Source organism: Barbus barbus (genome assembly GCF_936440315.1).
Source record: "Barbus barbus genome assembly, chromosome: 50".
NCBI lineage: Eukaryota > Metazoa > Chordata > Actinopteri > Cypriniformes > Cyprinidae > Barbus > Barbus barbus.
In genome coordinates, this window is record NC_136728.1 from 9,472,421 (window position 1) to 9,492,656 (window position 20,236).

At 37.7% G+C, this 20,236-nt stretch overlaps 2 protein-coding genes across 4 annotated transcripts; both read right to left on the reverse strand.

The window, feature by feature from the left end:
- Positions 1-5,563: 5,563 nt before the first annotated feature.
- On the reverse strand, positions 5,564-9,411 carry spam1 (sperm adhesion molecule 1). The gene is made up of 4 exons (XM_079414065.1): positions 9,361-9,411; positions 8,135-9,067; positions 6,685-6,774; positions 5,564-6,064 (listed from the first exon to the last, which is right to left on the reverse strand). Exons 2-4 carry the CDS (start codon positions 9,056-9,058, stop codon positions 5,759-5,761), a joined length of 1,320 nt encoding a protein of 439 aa, XP_079270191.1. The 5' UTR covers positions 9,059-9,067; positions 9,361-9,411; the 3' UTR covers positions 5,564-5,758.
- An 837-nt stretch (positions 9,412-10,248) lies between these two features.
- On the reverse strand, positions 10,249-19,414 carry LOC306867968 (hyaluronidase-4-like). 3 transcript variants are annotated; one of them, XM_079413938.1, is made up of 5 exons: positions 19,199-19,297; positions 16,299-16,358; positions 14,304-15,295; positions 13,681-13,770; positions 10,249-12,904 (listed from the first exon to the last, which is right to left on the reverse strand). In XM_079413938.1, the coding sequence occupies exons 3-5, from the start codon at positions 15,255-15,257 to the stop codon at positions 12,431-12,433; spliced, it is 1,518 nt and encodes a 505-aa protein (XP_079270064.1). In that variant the 5' UTR covers positions 15,258-15,295; positions 16,299-16,358; positions 19,199-19,297; the 3' UTR covers positions 10,249-12,430. The 3 variants fall into 3 exon arrangements, with proteins under 3 accessions (XP_079270064.1, XP_079270063.1, XP_079270062.1); XM_079413937.1 differs by having other exon boundaries at positions 16,223-16,358; XM_079413936.1 differs by lacking the exon at positions 16,299-16,358 and having other exon boundaries at positions 19,199-19,414.
- Positions 19,415-20,236: the final 822 nt, after the last annotated feature.

A 20,236-nucleotide genomic window follows, 5' to 3' on the forward strand; every position in this document is an offset into this window, starting at 1 on the left:
GAAATTGTGCACCACATGACAATGGATGGGAAATGACCTCTGCTCATTACATAATAATGAGTGTCTCATTAATTATTAAACTCTTTTTATCTCAACTTGGCAAAGTAATTTACCCAGTAAAAAATGCTTTAATTAAAGTACTTTTAATATTTATAAGGATTCATGGGCTATTATTTTATAATTGCTATTTGCATATAGAATTACAAATATAGAGTGGTAACAAAAGTCTGAGATCACTTGTAGAAATTTTGTTTTGCTTTATATTGAATTGAATTTTAAAGAAAATATATTATTAGCAAAACAGGTGCAAATAAACTGAAACTAATTACAATTCTCTGAGCCTAAAGGCCCAATTAGAACGATAGATAGAACTATACTATAAGAGCGAAGAACGATAACTATAATCATATTAGTGTCCACACAAACGCACAATAACATTTGCTTTATTCCAATAATATCATTCCTCAGTACTGTTATCATTGTAGCTGTGATATGGACTTCATTATTCGCATAGTCTTATCTGAAAAATCCAAAACTCACTTTAAATGTCAGATTAAATTAAAAGAGAAAAAAAAGTGCTACCCGAAGCATAGTGGCCCACATGACTGAACATGCACCCTGAGTAGATGTTAACCAGCATTCTGAGTCACCACAGTCAAAAACAACCACCAGAAAAAAAAGAAATACTGTTCTTTAGGCATTTAGCCGTGTCGCTCGAATGCTAATGCTGTAGAAGCATGTAATTAACCAGAAAAAACAGTCACTGTTCCAGAAGGGAATGTAAATGTAAAGTTTAAAAAATTGGAAAAACCCAATGTTTTACACTAGTCTCCGATAGTTAGACTGATATTTGTAACAGAACCTGAGAGTGGAGGAGGGTTAAATGTGCATCTTCATCCACTGGCATAACAATGCTTAACTGGGTGTATATGAACAATCTCAGCATTGTTTCCCTCCCTCGTTCTCTCTCTGAAATAGAGAAAACATCCTTTTTCAACCATCTCTGTTCTGTACTCGCATGTCAAGTTAGTTGTAACTTCTCAGCTCTGTTTTTTTTTACATTTGCAAAAACAAAAAGTCATTTTGATTTTTCGTTTTGAGTCATTTTGCATTTCCTCTTTCCTTTCCCATACAGTCATGTGTCTCTGTGAGCTTCTCAAGAAGCTTTGTCTCAGAACATATACTAACATGGACCTTTTAGCAAAATGAAAAAGAGAATGAAATTTGCAGAGTTTTCATTTGAACAAAGGAAACCGTTTGCGTCACTGTGGCATTCGGGCCGAAAGGAAACAATCACTGCCCTGTGTGGATTTTTTATGGCATGTGGGAGAAAGCCAAATGAGCATTACTGGCCTGCGACTCAGTGGTCACAAATAAAAGGACCGCAAGAGACACTGAGGTGTTATAATTCATTTCAAGCATTCAAGGGGCGTTTGAGTCCAATAAACCACATGTGAAATATGTTTGCTTCAACACGCAGTGACATCCAAAATCATAGCCACTTTCCTTTCTGAGGTGAATCCATTTAAAAGTTTCGCTTTTCTTTATTGCTCCTTTATAATGCAAAACTCTCTTCTTTAAAAACGTCAGCTATTTTGTTGTCAAAATCCTTCAAAGTGATACAATCAGAAAGTGTCTCCGCTCCGTTCAGTGGGTGAAAAGCTTCCGAATGCCACACACGTTGCAAAGGTCACTTTTTTCCATAGCAGATCTCACATGCTTTCCCATGTATTGCCGGTTGCATGATAGACAGGGCAGTTTGCGTTGAGGGGTTTTCAGAGAGAACTGTTATGGAAAGACATCAAAGGCGATACTGCATATAATAATAATGGTCTTGTCACTTTGATGGGTTCAGGAGGCCTGAGATGAAGCACTACTTTCCTAAAATGCAAGGTTGGAAAGGTCGCCATAAAATGTATTATTTCCCCTGAGCATTTTATGTTACTTAAAATTATAGGCCAACATAAATAAAACAATTCAGACACCTTTTTTTATGATGTAAAGAAAAAAACTGATTTGATTTGTATTTTTTATTTTGATAAATTATATATTTTTGATTTTTTTTAAATGTACTGTAATTTATTGTATTAAATGTAAGTATATTTATTTTGACATTTTGACAAACATTTATTGTTAAATTTAATCAAATAAATTTAAATGAAACAAATAAAAATTTTAAAATGTAACACAATTACAGACAAAAATAGATATGGATTTTGTTTTTGTTTTTTATTGATTATAAAATTATCTTTTCATTTATTATTAACAAATGTTATTAAACTCATATATTTACAAAATAGGTGTTGTAAGAAGAGGAGGACAGCTGCTTATTACTCTGACGACAAAAAGTCACATTAAGCAGAAGAAGAGGGAAAGGAGTGAAGAAAGTGGAGAGAGGATTATGCTGGATATCGCCCATCTGTGCACAGGAACGACAAGGCATTACTTCTGGGCCGTAGCTGACAAGTGAATTGAGTAATTGCCAATCGTAGCAGGCTTGTGCTAATGAGATTTCATTCCTGAGCCCCGAGCCAATCTCTCCTCATGCATGATGGAGTTTAATTATGTGTGTGTACAGAGATGAGCAAGATGTTTACCAGGATCATGTCGTGGTCATGATGTTGTCCTAAATGAACTCATTCACTCTCACCTTTCATGCCATCATGCCAAATTTCCTCCATGAAAATTTTGGAGGGAAAAATGTCATGCATATTAATTTCATGCATAATTTACAAAGCTAGACTGCCTGACACACTCTGAAAAATTAAGGTTCTTTATTGGCATCAATGAAGAACCTTTCAATTCTATTAAAAAGGTTCTTTAGATTATGTTCACTTGAAGGTTCTTGTCCCAAAAACAGACTTTTGGAAATTTTATGTTTAAGAGTACCTTTTAAGATTTGTCATTCATTTTATGACATTTCCAGACCTAGAAATCACCTTTGCACCTTTCCTTGTATTTCCAGGTTTTCCATGATCAAGAGCTGCAAGTTCACGCTGATGGTTGAAGGTTGGGGTGATTTTTGTGGTGGAATGACACATAAGTGGCATCGGTGGGTTCAATCCAGTAGTCACTGAGTGGTGCTGGCAAGCCTCAGGGTCACCGCAGGATCTGAGCCCTTTATAGACGGTCACAAAGAGCTGAACGAGTTGATCTATGGGGACACTGACAGGCTATATTCCTGCTGACCTGTGTTATAAATCAAAAGAATAATGATATCAGTCTCATCATAAACAAATAATATTCATCTTCAATATCATTCGAATATAGGGGCCTGGTAAAAGAAACTCTACAGTAAAAATGTATCCATTTGAAAAATCACTTCTGAGCAGTCATTAGTTGATAGTTTGGAAACTTTAAGAGAAGAAATTACTAACAATAACATATAAAAGGAGATCTGAGAATGTGGACTTCTCAAATGGAACACAGAACGTCAAACTGGAATGTCCTAAAAGTAGGTCAGCGGTAACCTTGTCTGCGATTACTCAGAGGTGTTTTAGTCCACTGAAACCTTCAGACATTTGTGTTACAGGCATTATGAATCACATAACTCAAGGGCAAAACACTGACCATGTGTCATCATTCATTTGTATGTGAGAGCATAGAGGAACATTTATGTTAATTTATATCAGGCCAGCACTTTATTCCATGAATAAATACCTCCTTAGCTCATAACACTGATCCTATCCTTAAGCTGGAGAGAGATAAAGGACTTTTTCTGAACTGAATTTTCATGTCTCTTCTTTTGCTGCCATGTTTTGCTCCACGTAGGTCAAGGACACCCTTGAGGGCACTTGGGGAGAAGTCACTTTTGATGTGTGTCTACAAAGCATTTGGTTAAGATGAGTGCAAAAGCACTGTGTACTGTAACTACTGTGTTTCTCTTTTTACTCTACTCGTTTTCAAGCTTCAAAATGAACTCAAAATTATCATCTACTGTACATCCATAAAACTTGAGCGTTAAGACGTACAATAGATTTTTTGTGAGGAACGGACCAAAAATTAAGATGTTAATTGAAGATCTTACCTTCCAGAGAAAAGTTAACAAACCGATTCACTAAGCTGAACTTGAGAAGCAACAAATCGGATTCACTAGCGAATTATTTTAGATGCACCCATTGTGGACCGGATCAACCAACTGATTTAAAATATCTGATTCAAAAGAATGATTCATTAATGAATCGGACTTTGTTTTCTCATATATGTGATTTTGGTCTATTCTTCACACAAAGATACCAAATGACAACAGAAGATTAAGTAGGCCTAATAAGGACTAGGGGTCTACTTTTATGATACTGTATTCTAAATGCATTCAGGAAAGTACATTCTGTAAAATTACTCCTTTTGTGTTTCAGAGCAGAAAGTCATGCAGGTTTCGAAAGACATGAGTGTGAGTAAACAATGACAGTATTCATTTTTTGGGTGAAATATTCCTTTAATGTTGTGATATATAGTCATGTGGGAATTCACATGTGTTTTGGGGAGGGTTAGTCTGACAGATGGTCTGAAAGTCAGGGTTCAGAATGTATGTCAGTAGGTCAACCTAAAGGGGAGCCATAAACACTACAAATCCTTGTTAGAGCAATGACAGCCCGCACTTTGACCTGAGGCATCAACATATTCACAGGCATTAGAGAAAAGTCACATCTTACTGATCTACAGCAACTGACTATATCTTTTGGCGAAATCCTCAAACAAGCAACTGTAAGAATGCATTAAAATTGCATCCATTCAAACCAAACACACATACACAGGCTACATATTAGGAATTATAGGTAGTTTGACTTAAATATGTTATTGCACATATTTAATGCATAAAAATATATTTTGTACATTAGTGTATGCACACACATTCCCAACAGCTGACTTGCATTTTCTCACCCGTTCCTTTTAGCTGTATGTTTTCCTTTATTTTATAGAGTCACTGTTGCGGTCTCTGTTTGGTTACTCAATGGTAAAAGCTGGCTTTTGTCTGTCTAGGGACATTTGCATCATGTCACCCTGTGGAAGCGCGGACCAGCCCCCCTTCAGAGTCAGAACACTATGCCTGTCACAGGCGGTCACTGCAGGATCTTTTGTTGATCATGTTGATGTTGCAGTTTCAGCTGAAAACATACGTGTGGTCTTACTGTACGGCACACACATTAAAGAAGCATTTTTGGTGGGGATTTCTACTTGCCCAGAAATTTGAAGAGTGAATCAGAAACGTTACTGGTAGTGCTTTGGTCTTTAGAGACTTGTTTGTTCCGTAAAATACAATTTAGTAATCTTTGGGCTAGGTCAGATTCAAAAGAAAAATTCTTAATCAATAAAAAAATATTCATATTTTGAAGATTAAAATGAGTGGACTAGCTGTAGTGCTGTGACGTGGCCACATGCTGCCATCTACAGTCAAATATGTGTAACTAACTAACTACAAACTAACTGACTAAATAAATAAAGTTTATTTCTGTTGGGCATATTTATAATATGTCATATAAACATCGTTAATTTTAATATTTTGAAAACTGTGAACATTCATAACTTTATCATAAAAAGCTTCTTAAATACAAAAGTAAAAAACTGACATAAAAAAACTTTAATTAAAACAATGAAGTGTTTGACAGTTTGTGACATAATTATACATTTTATTAGAGTTCATGTGTTCTGTATATATCATTAGTGTAAAAAAATTAACTCACTTTAGTTTTTATTGAAGTAATGTAAATTAATTATCTAAATACAGTAAATTTGTCTATTTATTCTACAACGTTTTCTGTTAGAAAGAGGGTATTGTAGCTGTGCACTTCCTGTCTTCATAGCACTGGCAAGTGAATTTGTTTTCCCAGTAAGTGAGATCACTTGGAGAGGGGGTCCCCGTAACCACATATTTCCCATCTTTCCTAATGATTTGGTGGCTTTCTGAACTAATGTGGAGGTAATCGTCTGAGTTGTAGTTTTTGCGGACACAGCGTCCATTGCCTTGACACAGACTTTTGCTGCAGAGCTGGGCCGCAGAGGTGACATTGGCAATGTAGGGGTTTAAAGTATCAGACAGGTATGCAGACAAGGCTTCACATGAGGTCTGAAAGGAAAGAGAAGCATTCAAATTATTGTAATTCTTTCATGAAAACATGATTTTCTTTCTACTATGGGTCAAGTACTGGGTGTATTAAGCTTTGGAAATACAACATAGCAAGGTAGTAGGTAGTCCATACAACTATATTCAAAGTCTTCTGAAGCCATATGTGACCCTGGACCACAAAACCAGTCAATAAGTGAGATACATCATCTGAAAGCTGAATGAGCTTTCCATTGATGTGTGGTTTGTTAGGTTAGGACAATATTTGGCCGAGATACAACTATTTGAAATCTGGAATCTGAGAGTGGAAAAAAAACAAAAATCAAAATACTGAGAAAATCACCTTTATAGTTGTCCAAATGAAGTTCTTAGCAATGCATACTACTAATCAAAAATGAAGTTTTAATATATTCACGGTAGGAAATTTACAAAATATCTTCATGGTACATGATCTTTACTTAATATCCTAATGATTTTTGGCATAAAAGAAAAATGGATCAATTTGACCCATACAATGTATTTTTGGCTATTGCTACAAATATACCCCAGCGACTTAAGACTGGTTTTGTGGTCCAGGGTCACATATGTTAAAAAACGATTTCTTTAAGGAAAAAATAAATTACCTTGTCTTTGTAATCAGCACTAGCCCCCCATAGCACAGTCCCGGAAGCTCCCAGGGCTGCACTCTCACCAATACTGCTTACCAAATCAATCTATAGAAAAACAGACAGCATATTACTGCAAGAATCCTATATGGCCTAGACCTGTTGTTTCCTAGAGTACCCTCAAAACTGTGCATACTGCATGTATCCTTTGTCTGACACCCATTTCAGGCCTTGAAGCAGGGGTTTCAAACTCGGCTCTTGGAGGGACACAAGGTTTAGTGCAAACCCTGCTCCAACACACATTCCTGTAGTTTTTAAGTAACCCTGAAGGGCTTTATGAGCTGGATCAGGTGTGTTTATTAAGATTGAAGCTAATTTTTTTTCCCTGACACGTCCTTGCCAGGATTTGTTTTGGCTTTGTTTTCCTGTTTTCATGCTTGCTGAAGGTAATGATCGAAAAGTAGTTTGACCAATAACATGCAGGCATTGTACATAATGGACCAATCATGGTGTGTGTGAGAAGGTGGGATCTACGGTCAAAGCGATGCAGTTATGCGTACATATTAGGTGTGTTCGACTTAAAAGCAGCTCGCCTCAGACTGATCAGTGTTTGACATCAAAGTACCTCGAGAGTGTTTTGAAACCATAAGGAACCGTCTGTATGGTACTTTGATGTCATACTGCACACGCAAACAAAGCCAAAACCTAGATATTTTAGGCAATATAGAAATCCTGGACAGGACGTGTCCGGGAAAAATGACACGTATGGTCACCCTAATTTACGTCAGATGTCGAAGCTGGGAATGACGTCAAACCCATGGACCGTGTTCCAGTAGAGAAGTCAGAAAACCAAAATGTACACATCCATTGTTAGCAACACCAATTGATTAAAGGAAACTGCTTCATGGCGTTTTGTAGTAACACGACTGTCTGTATAATGTGTCGAAAACGTATCACAACCGTAAGGAAAAAGAGAATCGCTGGGGTGAAATCGCCTCAATTTGGAACATACCAGGTGAGTGCAGAAAGCTGCTAGCATGTTAGCTAATATATGTAAACATCACTGAAATATCAATGACGTGAGGCACTCCCTCTGGCATGATAATCTTAATAATATCTTGTAGTGTGTGATGCGCCACGATTTTCAAATCTTGTTGTGTGTGCAAGTTTAAGATTTGAGGGAAGATAATCTGCAAAGATTCTCCTTATGTGTGTGCTGCAGCCAGATTTCATAAACTCCTGTAGTGTGAGCTTTAGACATGCACTCGCAAACTTCCCTAAGCACTTCCCCTCGGGGGAAACCCCGCCGCCATTTTGAAGTGCGTTCCACTTCGTGATGTTGACCTTCCAAGAGCAAGTTTGCATAATCCCGGCGGCCTGGCCTAGACTATACTTTCCATGTTTTGGTTGTACCATAGTTGGTATGCTTTGCCATGGTTAATAACAGCCAGTAGTCTCCATACTGTACCTCATTCATGTAAAGCTCCTTTTGGTCTCTTAAGAGAGGCCGTAGGTAGACGTAGACTGGTGCAGTGTGGCGACGTTTTGGCAGGGCTGCCACTCTTGTTGCCTCTTGCACCTGGTGACGAACAAACAGTGCAGCCCTCCTGCTTCCACTCACAGAAACTGGCAGATATGCTGATGGGTATAGGGCAGTGCTAACCTCCCACAGCCAGAGCAGCTTGTTGTTCAAATGTTTTGTGTGCTCTGAGCAAGTACCTGTATAGTTTGACTCCTCAAAGTCATAGTTATAGCAGTCTGGGAACAAGTAGTAGCCCCACAGATGCAGAGGTCGAAGATCGATTCCCATTTTTAGAGTTTCTTCCATGAAACGTCTGGCTTCTTGCTGGAATAGTAGTCTGGCATTGCTGAATGCTTGTTGCGGGTCAAGGGAAGAATTCTGCTGGAGGGTATAGTTGACGGACAGTTCCTTGTAGATCTCCTTGTCGTCCAAATTCCGGTCAAACATTGGAAGCCACTCTTCCCAATCCATGACAGCAAGACCAGTGGTTGAGTCCAGAATGTACTGTGTAAACTCTTCCTTAGCTTTATCCAAACTAGCAGATAGGTTGCCCATCTGTGGGATACCACCATTATACTCTTTCAAGGAGTGGAGGTCTACATAGGGGTAAAGGCCAATTCGATTTTTGTAGAGCAGGGTCAGGGATTGATTGCGTTCCCTGGCCGGTGTGGTAACCGCCTGGAAGAGCGATAAATCTAGAGGGACCTTCAGTTGTTGGCATTTAGAAATAGGAGCATTCCATAACAGCACAAAAGGCCTATGGAAGAGAGGAGCTACTATTGGTGGAGGAGACAGTGATATGATAAGATCCCCGAATGTAATGAAGAGAAAGGTGTAAAATGGTAACCGTTGTTTCCTTTGGTCTCCCATCTGTGTACACTGATTGAGATTAAAAATTAGAAAAATGTTTTAAAATAAGTAAAACATTTGTGCAACAGTACCTTATAAGATTGTTTTGGCACAATAAAATACAACATTGCAGAAATAAACCCTAAAGTATTCAAATTATCTTTGCTAGTACAACGTGACAAATTTTTAAAACATTCTTGTATGGTGGTTTGTCTAGAGCTTTCTTATAATACATCAGAAATATATGGAGCTCTGTCTTTAAAATTAAAATGCACATTCTTGGTTTAGTTTGAGATTTACTGTAGAAATAATGAGTATCTTACCGAGTCAAATGGGTTTCTCCTGTAGCAAAAATCAAATGTAGCTTGCTCAGGTTCCTGTTAAATATTAGCAGAGGTCAATGTTTGGTGTAGGTAACTGGAAAAACATTAGTGTAGTTAGAAATAATCAATATGTTACTTTTAAAAACCATTTGCTAAACATCAGGCCACTAAATCAACTTTATATTTAATGATATACCAAAAGTTTGTTGTTGTTTCATTTTGTACAATCATTTTGTACTTTTGGAATGCAAATATCAAAATCTCACTTTTATGTGTGGATTATTATCTTATTCATATTGGTAAAAGCAAATGATGTTTGAGTTCAGATTTCTTCAAGACTCCTAAGGTAATTGTAGAGACGATAGAATTGTGTTTGGTTTAGATTTTTTTTTCAAGTATTTGAACTTTTTGTATTTACCTGTACCTGTATTTTTGAATTGTGTCAAAACCTCAGCCCCAACTGTAATGTAAAATAGGATGGAGGGGGAATTGGGGCTGTTTTGCTGCCTTAGGGCCTGGACAGCTTGCTGTCATCAATGGCAAAATGAATCCCCAAGGTCATCAAGACATTTTGCAGGAAAATGTAATGCCATATGCCAGTTGAAGCTCAACAGAAGTTGGGTAATGTGACTAGATGATGACTCAAAGTGGGAGGCTGTACAATTTAAATCATATATATTTTACTCTGTGCACTGTGAATGTTTAAAGGTCATGTTTGATAAAGGGATTGAAAGGTAAGCAGACTTTGTTTGGAAATTGATGTACAGGTGGCTTAGTTGAAGATCAGATCAAATTGTATAACAAATTGTTGAAGAAATCTGGGTAGATACAAAGGATGTGTAGTTTTTTCTGTAATGCATTCCAAGATGTTGACAATGAGAATCAAGACCAGGTTACAATCCTTTATTTGCAGTGCATCAAGACTCAAGCAACATTTGTCTTCATCGAGTATTTGATTAATGGTATTGCTTAATGTAAAAAAAATAAAATAAAAAAAAATCAAGTAATGAATTACACATTGCATAAATGACTGATTTTGAGATGAATAAAAAATAACTGTGGAAATATATTTTGGAGAACTTTAGCATTGAGGTAAAAAAAAAAAAAAGACACTGACCAATAATGAAGACTCTGATAATAGTGTCTCATACAAACTACGGTCTACATGCAACAAAATGCAGCATACTGAGTCAAAACAGGACAGAAAATAGTGATAAAACATGGTCCGATTATCCTTCAACCTGAAACTGGACATGCAAGACAATCTGTAGACATCTATTACAGTTTGCAGATTCTGCCAATTAAAAGTATTCAAAGTACTGAAAGATGTTGAGGTATAATACCTTTCTTTGCTTTCAGTTTCAATCATTCTGGCTTCATTCAAACAAGAGCAAAAAAGACAGTTTAACGTACAATCATAATGAGTTTTTCACACACCACAGCATTCTGTAGTTTAGCAAATGCAGACTTGCATGTGTAAACATACATCTTCATAATCTTTGGTAAACACACATTTCAGGAATTTGGGGGACAAAAACAATCAAATGAGACTTTGTACTTTAATGAAATTCAACTAGCTTCAACTCTGGTTGTGTCCACTGAGTTTTTTCATCATTAATATGATGAGTACAATGATTTATTCTATTGTGCAATATTGATAAAAGCTTAAAATATGATGAAAGATATAAAGATTAATTGTTTCATATAATGGTATAATGACAAACGTATGTTGGCATTTGTACTCTATTTTATACATCTTTCAATTAAATGAGAACAGTAACATCTGAACATGATTTTTTTGTATAATATCTGTTTTCACTTTTTTGAGAATATTATAAATTGAGGCACATTTTATTTTATTATGATTTTAACCATTAGGCTAAGGATTATTTTGACCCAGCACAATTCACTTCAAATAATGATGAACTGATATAGGCTATAATTATTTTAAGTTTAGCTATTTGGTATGTAGCAATTTTGGAAAATATAATATTTGGCCAGTTTAGATTATAAAGCATGACATGTTTATATAATATGTGGATCTTACCACATTTAGGTAAGTTTTGAATACCCAGTGCTCCCTGACTTTGAAGTGCTCTGATAGCAAGCATTGTTTTAAGTGATAAGCTTGCTAATATACATCACGGGAAGCATCTTGGTGTCAGTGCTTTGTACAAACAGACTGCATAGATTTAACCTTTCCTGTCAGAAAACAGTGACAAGTTTACAATCATTGAGCATTCATCCAGAACAATTATTAAAAAATATTCAGACTGAAGTTTGTGCAAACAAGGCTTGCATCTCATCTACATTAGCATACAGCACCATTGTAACATCTATCATTTTTCAGTATTGCAAAATCACAAATATTAAAACCTGACTGAGTCATGATGTGCCATCAAAAGTGGCTCTTTAGCCGCTTTTCATTTAAGGTGAAGTGTGTCATTTTTCTAATGTGAGATAGGAGAAAATACAACTGTAATTTAGCTATTTGTAGGTTGATTCCCTTGAACAGTGGACTAGTTGTCAACCGTGATAAAATTAATTGCAGCATGAGTTATTTGGTATCTTTAAATCAAATTCTCATATATATTTATCAGCTATTGACCACCTTGCTCTCTAAGCTCCCGGCGTTGCCTATCAAAACATTTTTTAGTTTGGTTGCCCACTAGTGTAAACTTTGGCTCTGTAGCATTTTAAAAACATTTCTCTGTTTGTAAATCTGACCAGATGAACATGTCAACAGTGTCTTAACGAATTATGTGAATTATTTGGGGCAATTATTTGGGGCGGGGCTATCTGTTTGTTCAACCAATGGCATGCAGGGGGAGTGTTTGGGAAACCTGTTTGGAAACAATAACTATTGTTTATGCACTTCTACCTGGGGCCTATTTCATAAAACACGTTTCCCAAATAAGCCAGGTTTATTTCAGTTAGTCTGACTTATTGTCAGTTGATTTGGTTCTAAATAAGTCAGACTAACTGAAATAAGCTTGGCTTATTTGGTAAACTTGTTTTATGGAACAGGCCCCTGATGATGTTAGAGGTGCCGAAAATACACACTTCACCTCTATATAGAACTGAAGTTCAACAAGAGGAGTAGAACAGTCAGGATGAAGGTGTATTGTAAAGGCACAGCACTATCCTGTATGTCTTTGTCGACCTCTGGTTTCTTCTTTCCCTTCTCCTCCTCCTCCACATCCTCTTTTATCATGTTATCCTCCTCTGTCTCCTCCGGCTCTATGCTATCACAGCGCTCTCCTTCATACCCCTGATAACAGTGACAGCGGAACTTGTCGGCCAGCATCTGCCGCTCATTCTTAGATTGCTGTCCGGTTACGGTGAAGGTGCCGTTTCGATTGGACAGGATCCGATAGCTGCTGCGGCTCAGGTGCAGGTAGTGTGGTGCCTGTGGGTGTCTACGGACACATCGCCCATTGGACTGACACAGTAACTCGCTACAGATTTCTGCTGCCCGGGTAACGTTAGTGATGTACTGACCCAGTCTATAGTTCAGAAATGCCTTTACTTTGGAACAGTTGTGCTGAGGGGACACAGGAAGTTACAGTAAGTTAAAACTGTGACAGGAAACTTAGTGCAAAGTTTGCACCATTGAACCAGAAATCAATGTAAATGTAACATTGCAGTGCAATCAATGACTCTGGTAAACTTTTGCATGTGTTAAAGTGTCGCTGTTACAGAAAATATCTAGAACAGGTTTTTTTTTTCTTTTTGATGCCACAGACCCCAAAATATGGTGGTCCCATTAAGACAGTGGTTCTCAACCAGTGGGGTTTTATTGGAAAACATATGGTTCTTGTAATTTCTAGAATAACAAAATGAATTGTGTTTAATGTGTTATATCAATGATCCCAGGTCTGTTAATAAAAAAGTTTGGAAACAAGCAGTCACAATAACAGCATAAATGTCTAAATGACCTTAACCTGTATAGGTTACTTTTAAGTCAAAAGGTTTAGAGCCACTGTTTTACAATGGGTCACCTTTCAAAATTAGCTTTATGTTTTATTCCAACAAACCTGCCTGCAATTTTCAAGTCATCATGAACACCTTGATTAGCTGTTTTAGGTGTGTTTGATTAGATTTGGTGCTAAACTCTGCAAGACAATGGGTCTCCAGAAGCAAGGTTTCCTTAGGAGGAAAAGCTTGAAAATCCCTTGTCTAGGAATTGTATCAATAAAGCAGATTTGTAACTAATAAACACAGCAGTCTTGACTAATGAGACAAGTGTCACTGTGGAAGAAGGTACCTGTGAACAGATGCTTTTATTTCAGGTATATCAAATGGTGTTAAAAATCTCACCCTTGAAGAAGTGAGGTTAAGATCCCCCCAAATGACAAATCCTGCAGCACCCAAAGCAGCGCTTTCTCCTATTGTATGTATCAAGTCTTTCTGTGAAATGAAAATGAATAAAGAAATGAATGTATATAACATCATTGCCATGAAAGTTTCCTAAAACATTAATAGTTTAACTGAAATTATTATGTGTTTGTTCTGTTGGACCACAAGGTGGAGCTCTTGATTTCAGGCTCACAGTTTGTGTTTATATCAAGGGTGTCCAAACCTTTTCCTGGAGGACCACTGTCCCGTAGAGTTTAGCTCCAACCCCAGTTAAACACACCTGAACCAGTTAATCAAGGTGTACAGGTTCAGTAGAAACTTCTAGGAAAGTGTGATGGAGCTATGTGTAGCTAAACTCTGCAGGACGTTGGCCCTTTTGAAATGTTAAAATTTGTCCAGAAATGTTAGACTATGATATAAATGTTATTATCATCATCACCATCTGTTTTTGAACATGTAACAATCAGAAGATTCAAATAGAGATTCTTCTTTGCTGTATGATAAAATTGCCTTGAGGACTTGTGTATGATTCCCCAAAGTACATCTTGTTATATTTAGATTTCTGATTGAATATATGCTCCTACCTGGGTCAGAAACGCCATGGCCTCATCTCTATAGCCCAAGCGTGTGTATACATATGTAGGCAGCTCATAGGGCAATGAGGTAAGGGAGGCCAGTCGCAGCGACTCCAGTACCCTGTTCTGTGAGAAGTGCGGGTTGTGAATGCTGTCCATGTTGGCTTTGCGTATAGCGAGGGTTGGGAAGAGGGCAGTGCTGCTGTTCCACAACCAAAATAGCTGGTCATTGCGTTTGCTCTCCTGTTGGGGGCATGTGCCATTGTAGTCGTGTGCATGTAGATTGTAATTGTGACAGTCAGGGTAGAGGTAAAAACCCCAGAGTCCGTGTGGACGAGTTTGTGTACCGAGCTTCAGCGTGCCCTGCATGAACTCCTTGGCGCTCTTCTCGAAGCGCAAGCGTGCCAGTTCTTCCACCTGTTCGTCGGTCACATTAAGGTAAGCCTGTGCAATCAGCTCGCTTGAACGCTGTCGGTAAATGTATTTTTTGTTCCAGTTACGATCCCACTGTGGCCGCCAGAACTCCCAGTCGATCACAGCCAGGCCACAGAAGTCTTCCGAAGGGATGAAGTGCGCTATGTCTTTTCGGGCTTTGTGAAGATGTGCTTCAAGGCTGCTGTTCTGAGGTAGACCTCCATTGATGGGAACCCCTTGCTCGTTGTAGAAAGGGTAGTAACCCAGGCGGTTGGCATAGAAGATGGTGACATTTTGGCCCGTGTGGACAGCTCGTGGACTACCACTGATATGGAAAAGATCAAGGCTGACGTTGATATTGTACTTCAAAATACACATATCCAGTGGGGCATTCCAGGCTGCCAGGAAAGGCTTACGGCCCACCAGAGGCAGCTTTGCAGGTTTCTGGCAAAAGGCAGAATGGACCAGGATCAACAGCCAGGAACAGATGATGGCACAGGCTACAGGCACAGTGTGGTGTTGCAAGGCCCCGCAGGGCACACCGGGCATTCTGCTATGTGACTCAGCACAGGCAACTGTCAATCATCCTGTGAGGGACAAAAAAAGAAGTGAGGTAAGTAGCGCACAGAGTTATACAATGTTTGCACAATAACTGGTACATTTACAGTTAGCATGATTTATCCAATGTGACTTGCGTTCAAGGTAGATATCAGTTTATGCATGATTTGAATCCATGAACTTGTTAACCATTACTGTTTTAGCAACTGGAAACTCTCAAGTTAAACAATAGCTTAATATGAAATGGCATTCGTAAAATTAATTTATGTGGTGTAATCAGACTCAAACAGGATATTGAATTAATCAAAAAATAGGATGGGAGTGGACTTGATTTTATCCATTGGGAATTGATTGGATTGTAAATAGTTTCATACCAGAAACTGTAGATATCAGAAATGAGCCAAACCTGAATGTGAGTTTGTTAAAACAATGCCTAAATAGCTATTTGGTTTACAGTACACTCTGCAACCAAGAAGATGTTAGTGAAAAAATATTATTTAATTAAGGAAATCTTATGCAGACAAATGTTATTTCTTAAGAATATTGTTTGCAGTAGAGAGTATTAAAAAGGTACATCAGTTTTTAATTTCATGTTGACTTAAATGCTCTCTTAAATGCATGTTCATGCTAATTTGCTAATAAGTTTAAGTTCAGTGGTGCAAACATTGAATATCTATTCTTAAAGAAAAAAGCAGTTACAACTGATTGTAAAGTTAAATTCTGAAAACTTTGCAACTAAATTAATATTTACAGTATAGACAGTCACGAAATACAAGCATTCATGCTACTGACACAGTATGTCTAAAATGGCTTAGGAGTTTATCTTTAAGATGGATGTGAGGCCCTTTGTCTTATGTCAAGTCTTATGCCAAGTTAACTGTGTAAAGTAGGGAGAGGTCACGCATAAACATAACATTTTGTGTTTCAGCTTGGTATGATTATGAGTCAAACGTTACTTTGGGGGTTGCAGTCATCAGTCAAACCAACAGTTAACCACAAGGGTAATGGCCAAATCCAGCCACATACTCTCACCAGTGAGGCGCCCACATAGCCATAATCATAGCTGCCCTCGCCAGATGCCCTATCTGCATGCTAGAGCATTAAAAGACAAGACAAAGGTAAAGGGTATGAATTTCATTGCATTAGAAATAACCAAGTGGCATCTGCAAACAAATACTCTTGGCTTAAAGTCAGATGCTCTCAAGTGTCCAAAAACTTCTAGCACTACTGTATGCAAAGCACAGTATACTAAGCCTCTCATCTGACTTTCATTATTTCATTGTGAATTGGGAAAAATTTGAAAATTGTGGTTTTAGTAACAACCTCCAAGTTCGTTAAAAAAGTTACAGGATGTTCTTTAGTACCAGATAATCAAGAGTCTCAGTTTCTCTCAGAATAAGGCATGGAACCAATCACTAGTAAGCATGGCAGTAAGACATGTATTGGGAGGTTATTAATGCCAGTCATGTGCTAAATCAGAGGTTGAAAAATGAGGTATGGCGTGGAATGTTGCGGATGAAGGCAAATTGTGGAGCCCCCGTGGTGGTTGTGTTATTGAGTGGAAAGAGCCTGGCTGAGAGCACCGTAGCTCCTTTTTCCCCTAGGACTGGCGCCGGGCCTGTGCCATGAGGGGGAAGAATTAAACCACTTCCTGCATAATAAGACCTTTGCTTTGCATCGAGCTTCACAGATGATCTTTATGGCATTTGTGCATGGAATACCTTCACACACTGATAATGTATAAAAGGCTTTATTTGTAATACTGTGTAATAATACCGTGGCTTGTGACAAAGGTTGTTAAATATGTAGAAGAGGAAGGATCCCACATGTGATTATGCCTAAGTATGCGAGGGAATTCAAGTGGGGGCAATGAATAAAACTTTCCATGAAGCTTTAGGGTTAGCCGTCAATGAAAACACTTGGAGAATTGAAGTGATTGTAACTGTATTTCAGATAGATTTATTTATCTTTGAGCTTCCTCAAACCCTCAGCCCTCTCTGGCAATAATTAAGATACATGTGGCTCAGTGAGAGTGGTTTTACAGAAACCTTTTCGGCGACAGCTTCAGAGAAACCACAAAAGGCATGGAGTCGACCTGATGCTTGGATTTCGATGTGACTTCATTCAGCCCCATCCAAATGTAAATTTGATCCAAATTGGAAACATAAATATGACTGAGCCAGATTTACAACAGAAGACAGAAAGGTTTCTTATTTCGCCATAAAGGAACCTCAGAAGATGTATGGTTTAATATCTGTGGCTCTAAGGACGACGTGAGGCAAGTGTTCCCATTTAATCATTTGTTTGCCTCAGATGAAGCAAGATGATTCGTGGCATCCGTAGCTTTCATTGTCATTACTGATAGTTTCCATTTGATCTTTCCTCAAAGTCACTGGAATCTAAAGATCACACACCAAGATCACAGATAAGAGGTCTAATTTGGTTATTTATTGCTGCGTTTGATGCTCGAATGGTAAACAAACCCTTAAAAAGATTCTCTTAATCCCAGTGGAACCCAAACAAAGATCTACCAAGTTAATCTGAAAGCGTGTTTTGGTTTGAGGTGGATTGTTTTCTCTTAGTTAGTAAGGATAATAAGTGATCTCTTCAGGATCAAAGAATCATATTTTGAGCACTGCTGACACAATAAGCCACTTCTAAAGCTGCCTTTGAGTACTGCTGACAATGAAATGGTATAATGACTCTACGTTTTTACCATATACCACAAGAGGTCTTCAAAGTGATCATGGGCTCCTGGGAAACGTTGACGTTAGAGGCTGTCAGTTTCTCCAGCATCACTGGCCGTCACCCAATAGAAACTCTTTATCCGGAAGTGCATAATCTCATCTGTAAACTCTTCCCTCTGATTAACTCACTTCAGAATATTTACAGAGCCACTGTTCAAAGACCTCAGTGGTGCCACGGCACATTTCCTGACAGTAAACTTTAAATTAAACCCTTTGAGGAACACATATATTTGGAATGAGCTAATTAGGTTTTCTTTCATTTGATTTCCTTTGCGGAGAGGTCTTGCCCTACAACTTTCACATTCAAAATAGTCACAACACTGTTGAAAATCCCCTTAAGACTATTAGTGATATATTATGCATTATTATTAAAATTCTGGCTGATAATTTTTTTTTTTTTTTACATTTTGACAGATAACCGATAACAGCTAGTATAGATTAGTATAGATAACGGCTCTATACAAATTTTATTTAAAAATTGTATTAAATTTCTATCTAACTTTGCAAATTCCTTAATTTATTTTGTGTTAAATGTATTTGTACTATATTAAAATATACGATTTATACTGTTTTCAATTGAGGAACAATATACTGTATAAAAATGGCATTTTGAGATTTGCTAAAGATTGCATTTTACAGTGATTTTAAATTTAGTGTTTTGAGATATTTACATTAAGTAAGCATTAAATGATAACAAATGTAAAATCAGAGAAAATGAGCACGATTAAACATTCAATATCAATACCGATAAATTTAAAAACCTCTAATATCGGCTAATAACGCATTTGGTACTCAAGTATTGTGCACACCTAAAGTTAACAACTACCTTACTAATAATAAGCAGCAAATTTGGAGTTTGAGGCAAAAGTCATAGTTAATGGTTTGTTAATAGCCAAAAAAAAAAATATCATATTGCTTAACAAGTTAACTCAAAGTATGTGGCTACAGTCATTCAAAACACTCACTGACGTCTGGATACAAAGTATGTGCAGGAAAGAAAACACTGAATTACAGAGTATACTTAACTGAGAACAACACAGACAACATTTTTAGAAATGCTATAAGAAGATGGAGTGTGCCTACTTTTGTCATGCTTTTTGTTTCAGAGTGTGCTGATGTCAACAGGGTCATGTAAAGTGTGTGTATATATAAAATATTGAGTCATAGTAATTAGAGGTCACTCACCTGTAGATCCCACGCTGATGCTTCAGTCACATACGGCTGGTGATACACTATACACACCTCTCTGCATCTACAGTATTCTAGCATAGTTTTTCTCTGTCTGCTGAAAAGCCTACCCACTGCTTACTTATATACACATCGAAGAGAGAGAGAGACAGAGTTTCCTGAGAGGGAGGAGAAAACAACCACAGAGCCACAGCGAGAAAACCACAACACTGCGATTAGAGTAGAGAAGGAGGGAGGTAGGACTCCAGTCTAAATCCCATTGACTGAGTGTGTACGTGAAAGTACATTTGCTTGAGTGTGTGTGCACATTTGATCCTCTAGACACTGTGCACAGCGTCTTACCTTCATCCACATCACTCAGCATTAGCTGGGCTCATCATCCTCCAATCACCTGGCTGTGTTCACAGGGGATTTTAATACACTACAGACACAACCAGGCCTTGTTGAAGCTCTGGGAGCGTTTTTTCCTGCTCGAGTTACTGTCCCTTGTGGCCTGTGATTGTCTTGTTTTTGTCTCTTAGTCACTGTCTTTTGTGGCTGTAAAGTAGATATTTGCCAAGAAATATAACTAGTGGCTGTAAATAAACATAAAATATTATACTGTACATCCAGGCATTAAATGTGTTTTTTTTGGGGGGGGGGAGCTCAGTACGCTCTGACATTAGATGTCTACTCCGGGCCAATCCAGAGTCGTTGAAATTCCAAATTCAACCGCTTTGGGCCAATCATAACATTCTGATGCAGATGATGCATTTACTTGCTGTGTAGTTCAATTTGAAGTTGAAGTTTGAAGTCGTGTAATGCGATGTCTCTGGGCCAAAAGCGCTGCATGAATGTAAACGTTTGACACAAAAATGAAAACATAAAAAAAAAACACTGACCACGTATACCCCTCCATGTTTACAAACACAACACCAGAGGCGCAGCCGTTTAGAGGTAATTTCCATTTAATTATTTAATCTAATTTAATTTGAAACCAATGTGTGAACAGTGCATTTTTTTAATTTACCGGTAAAGTCGTTCTGGTAATTTTAC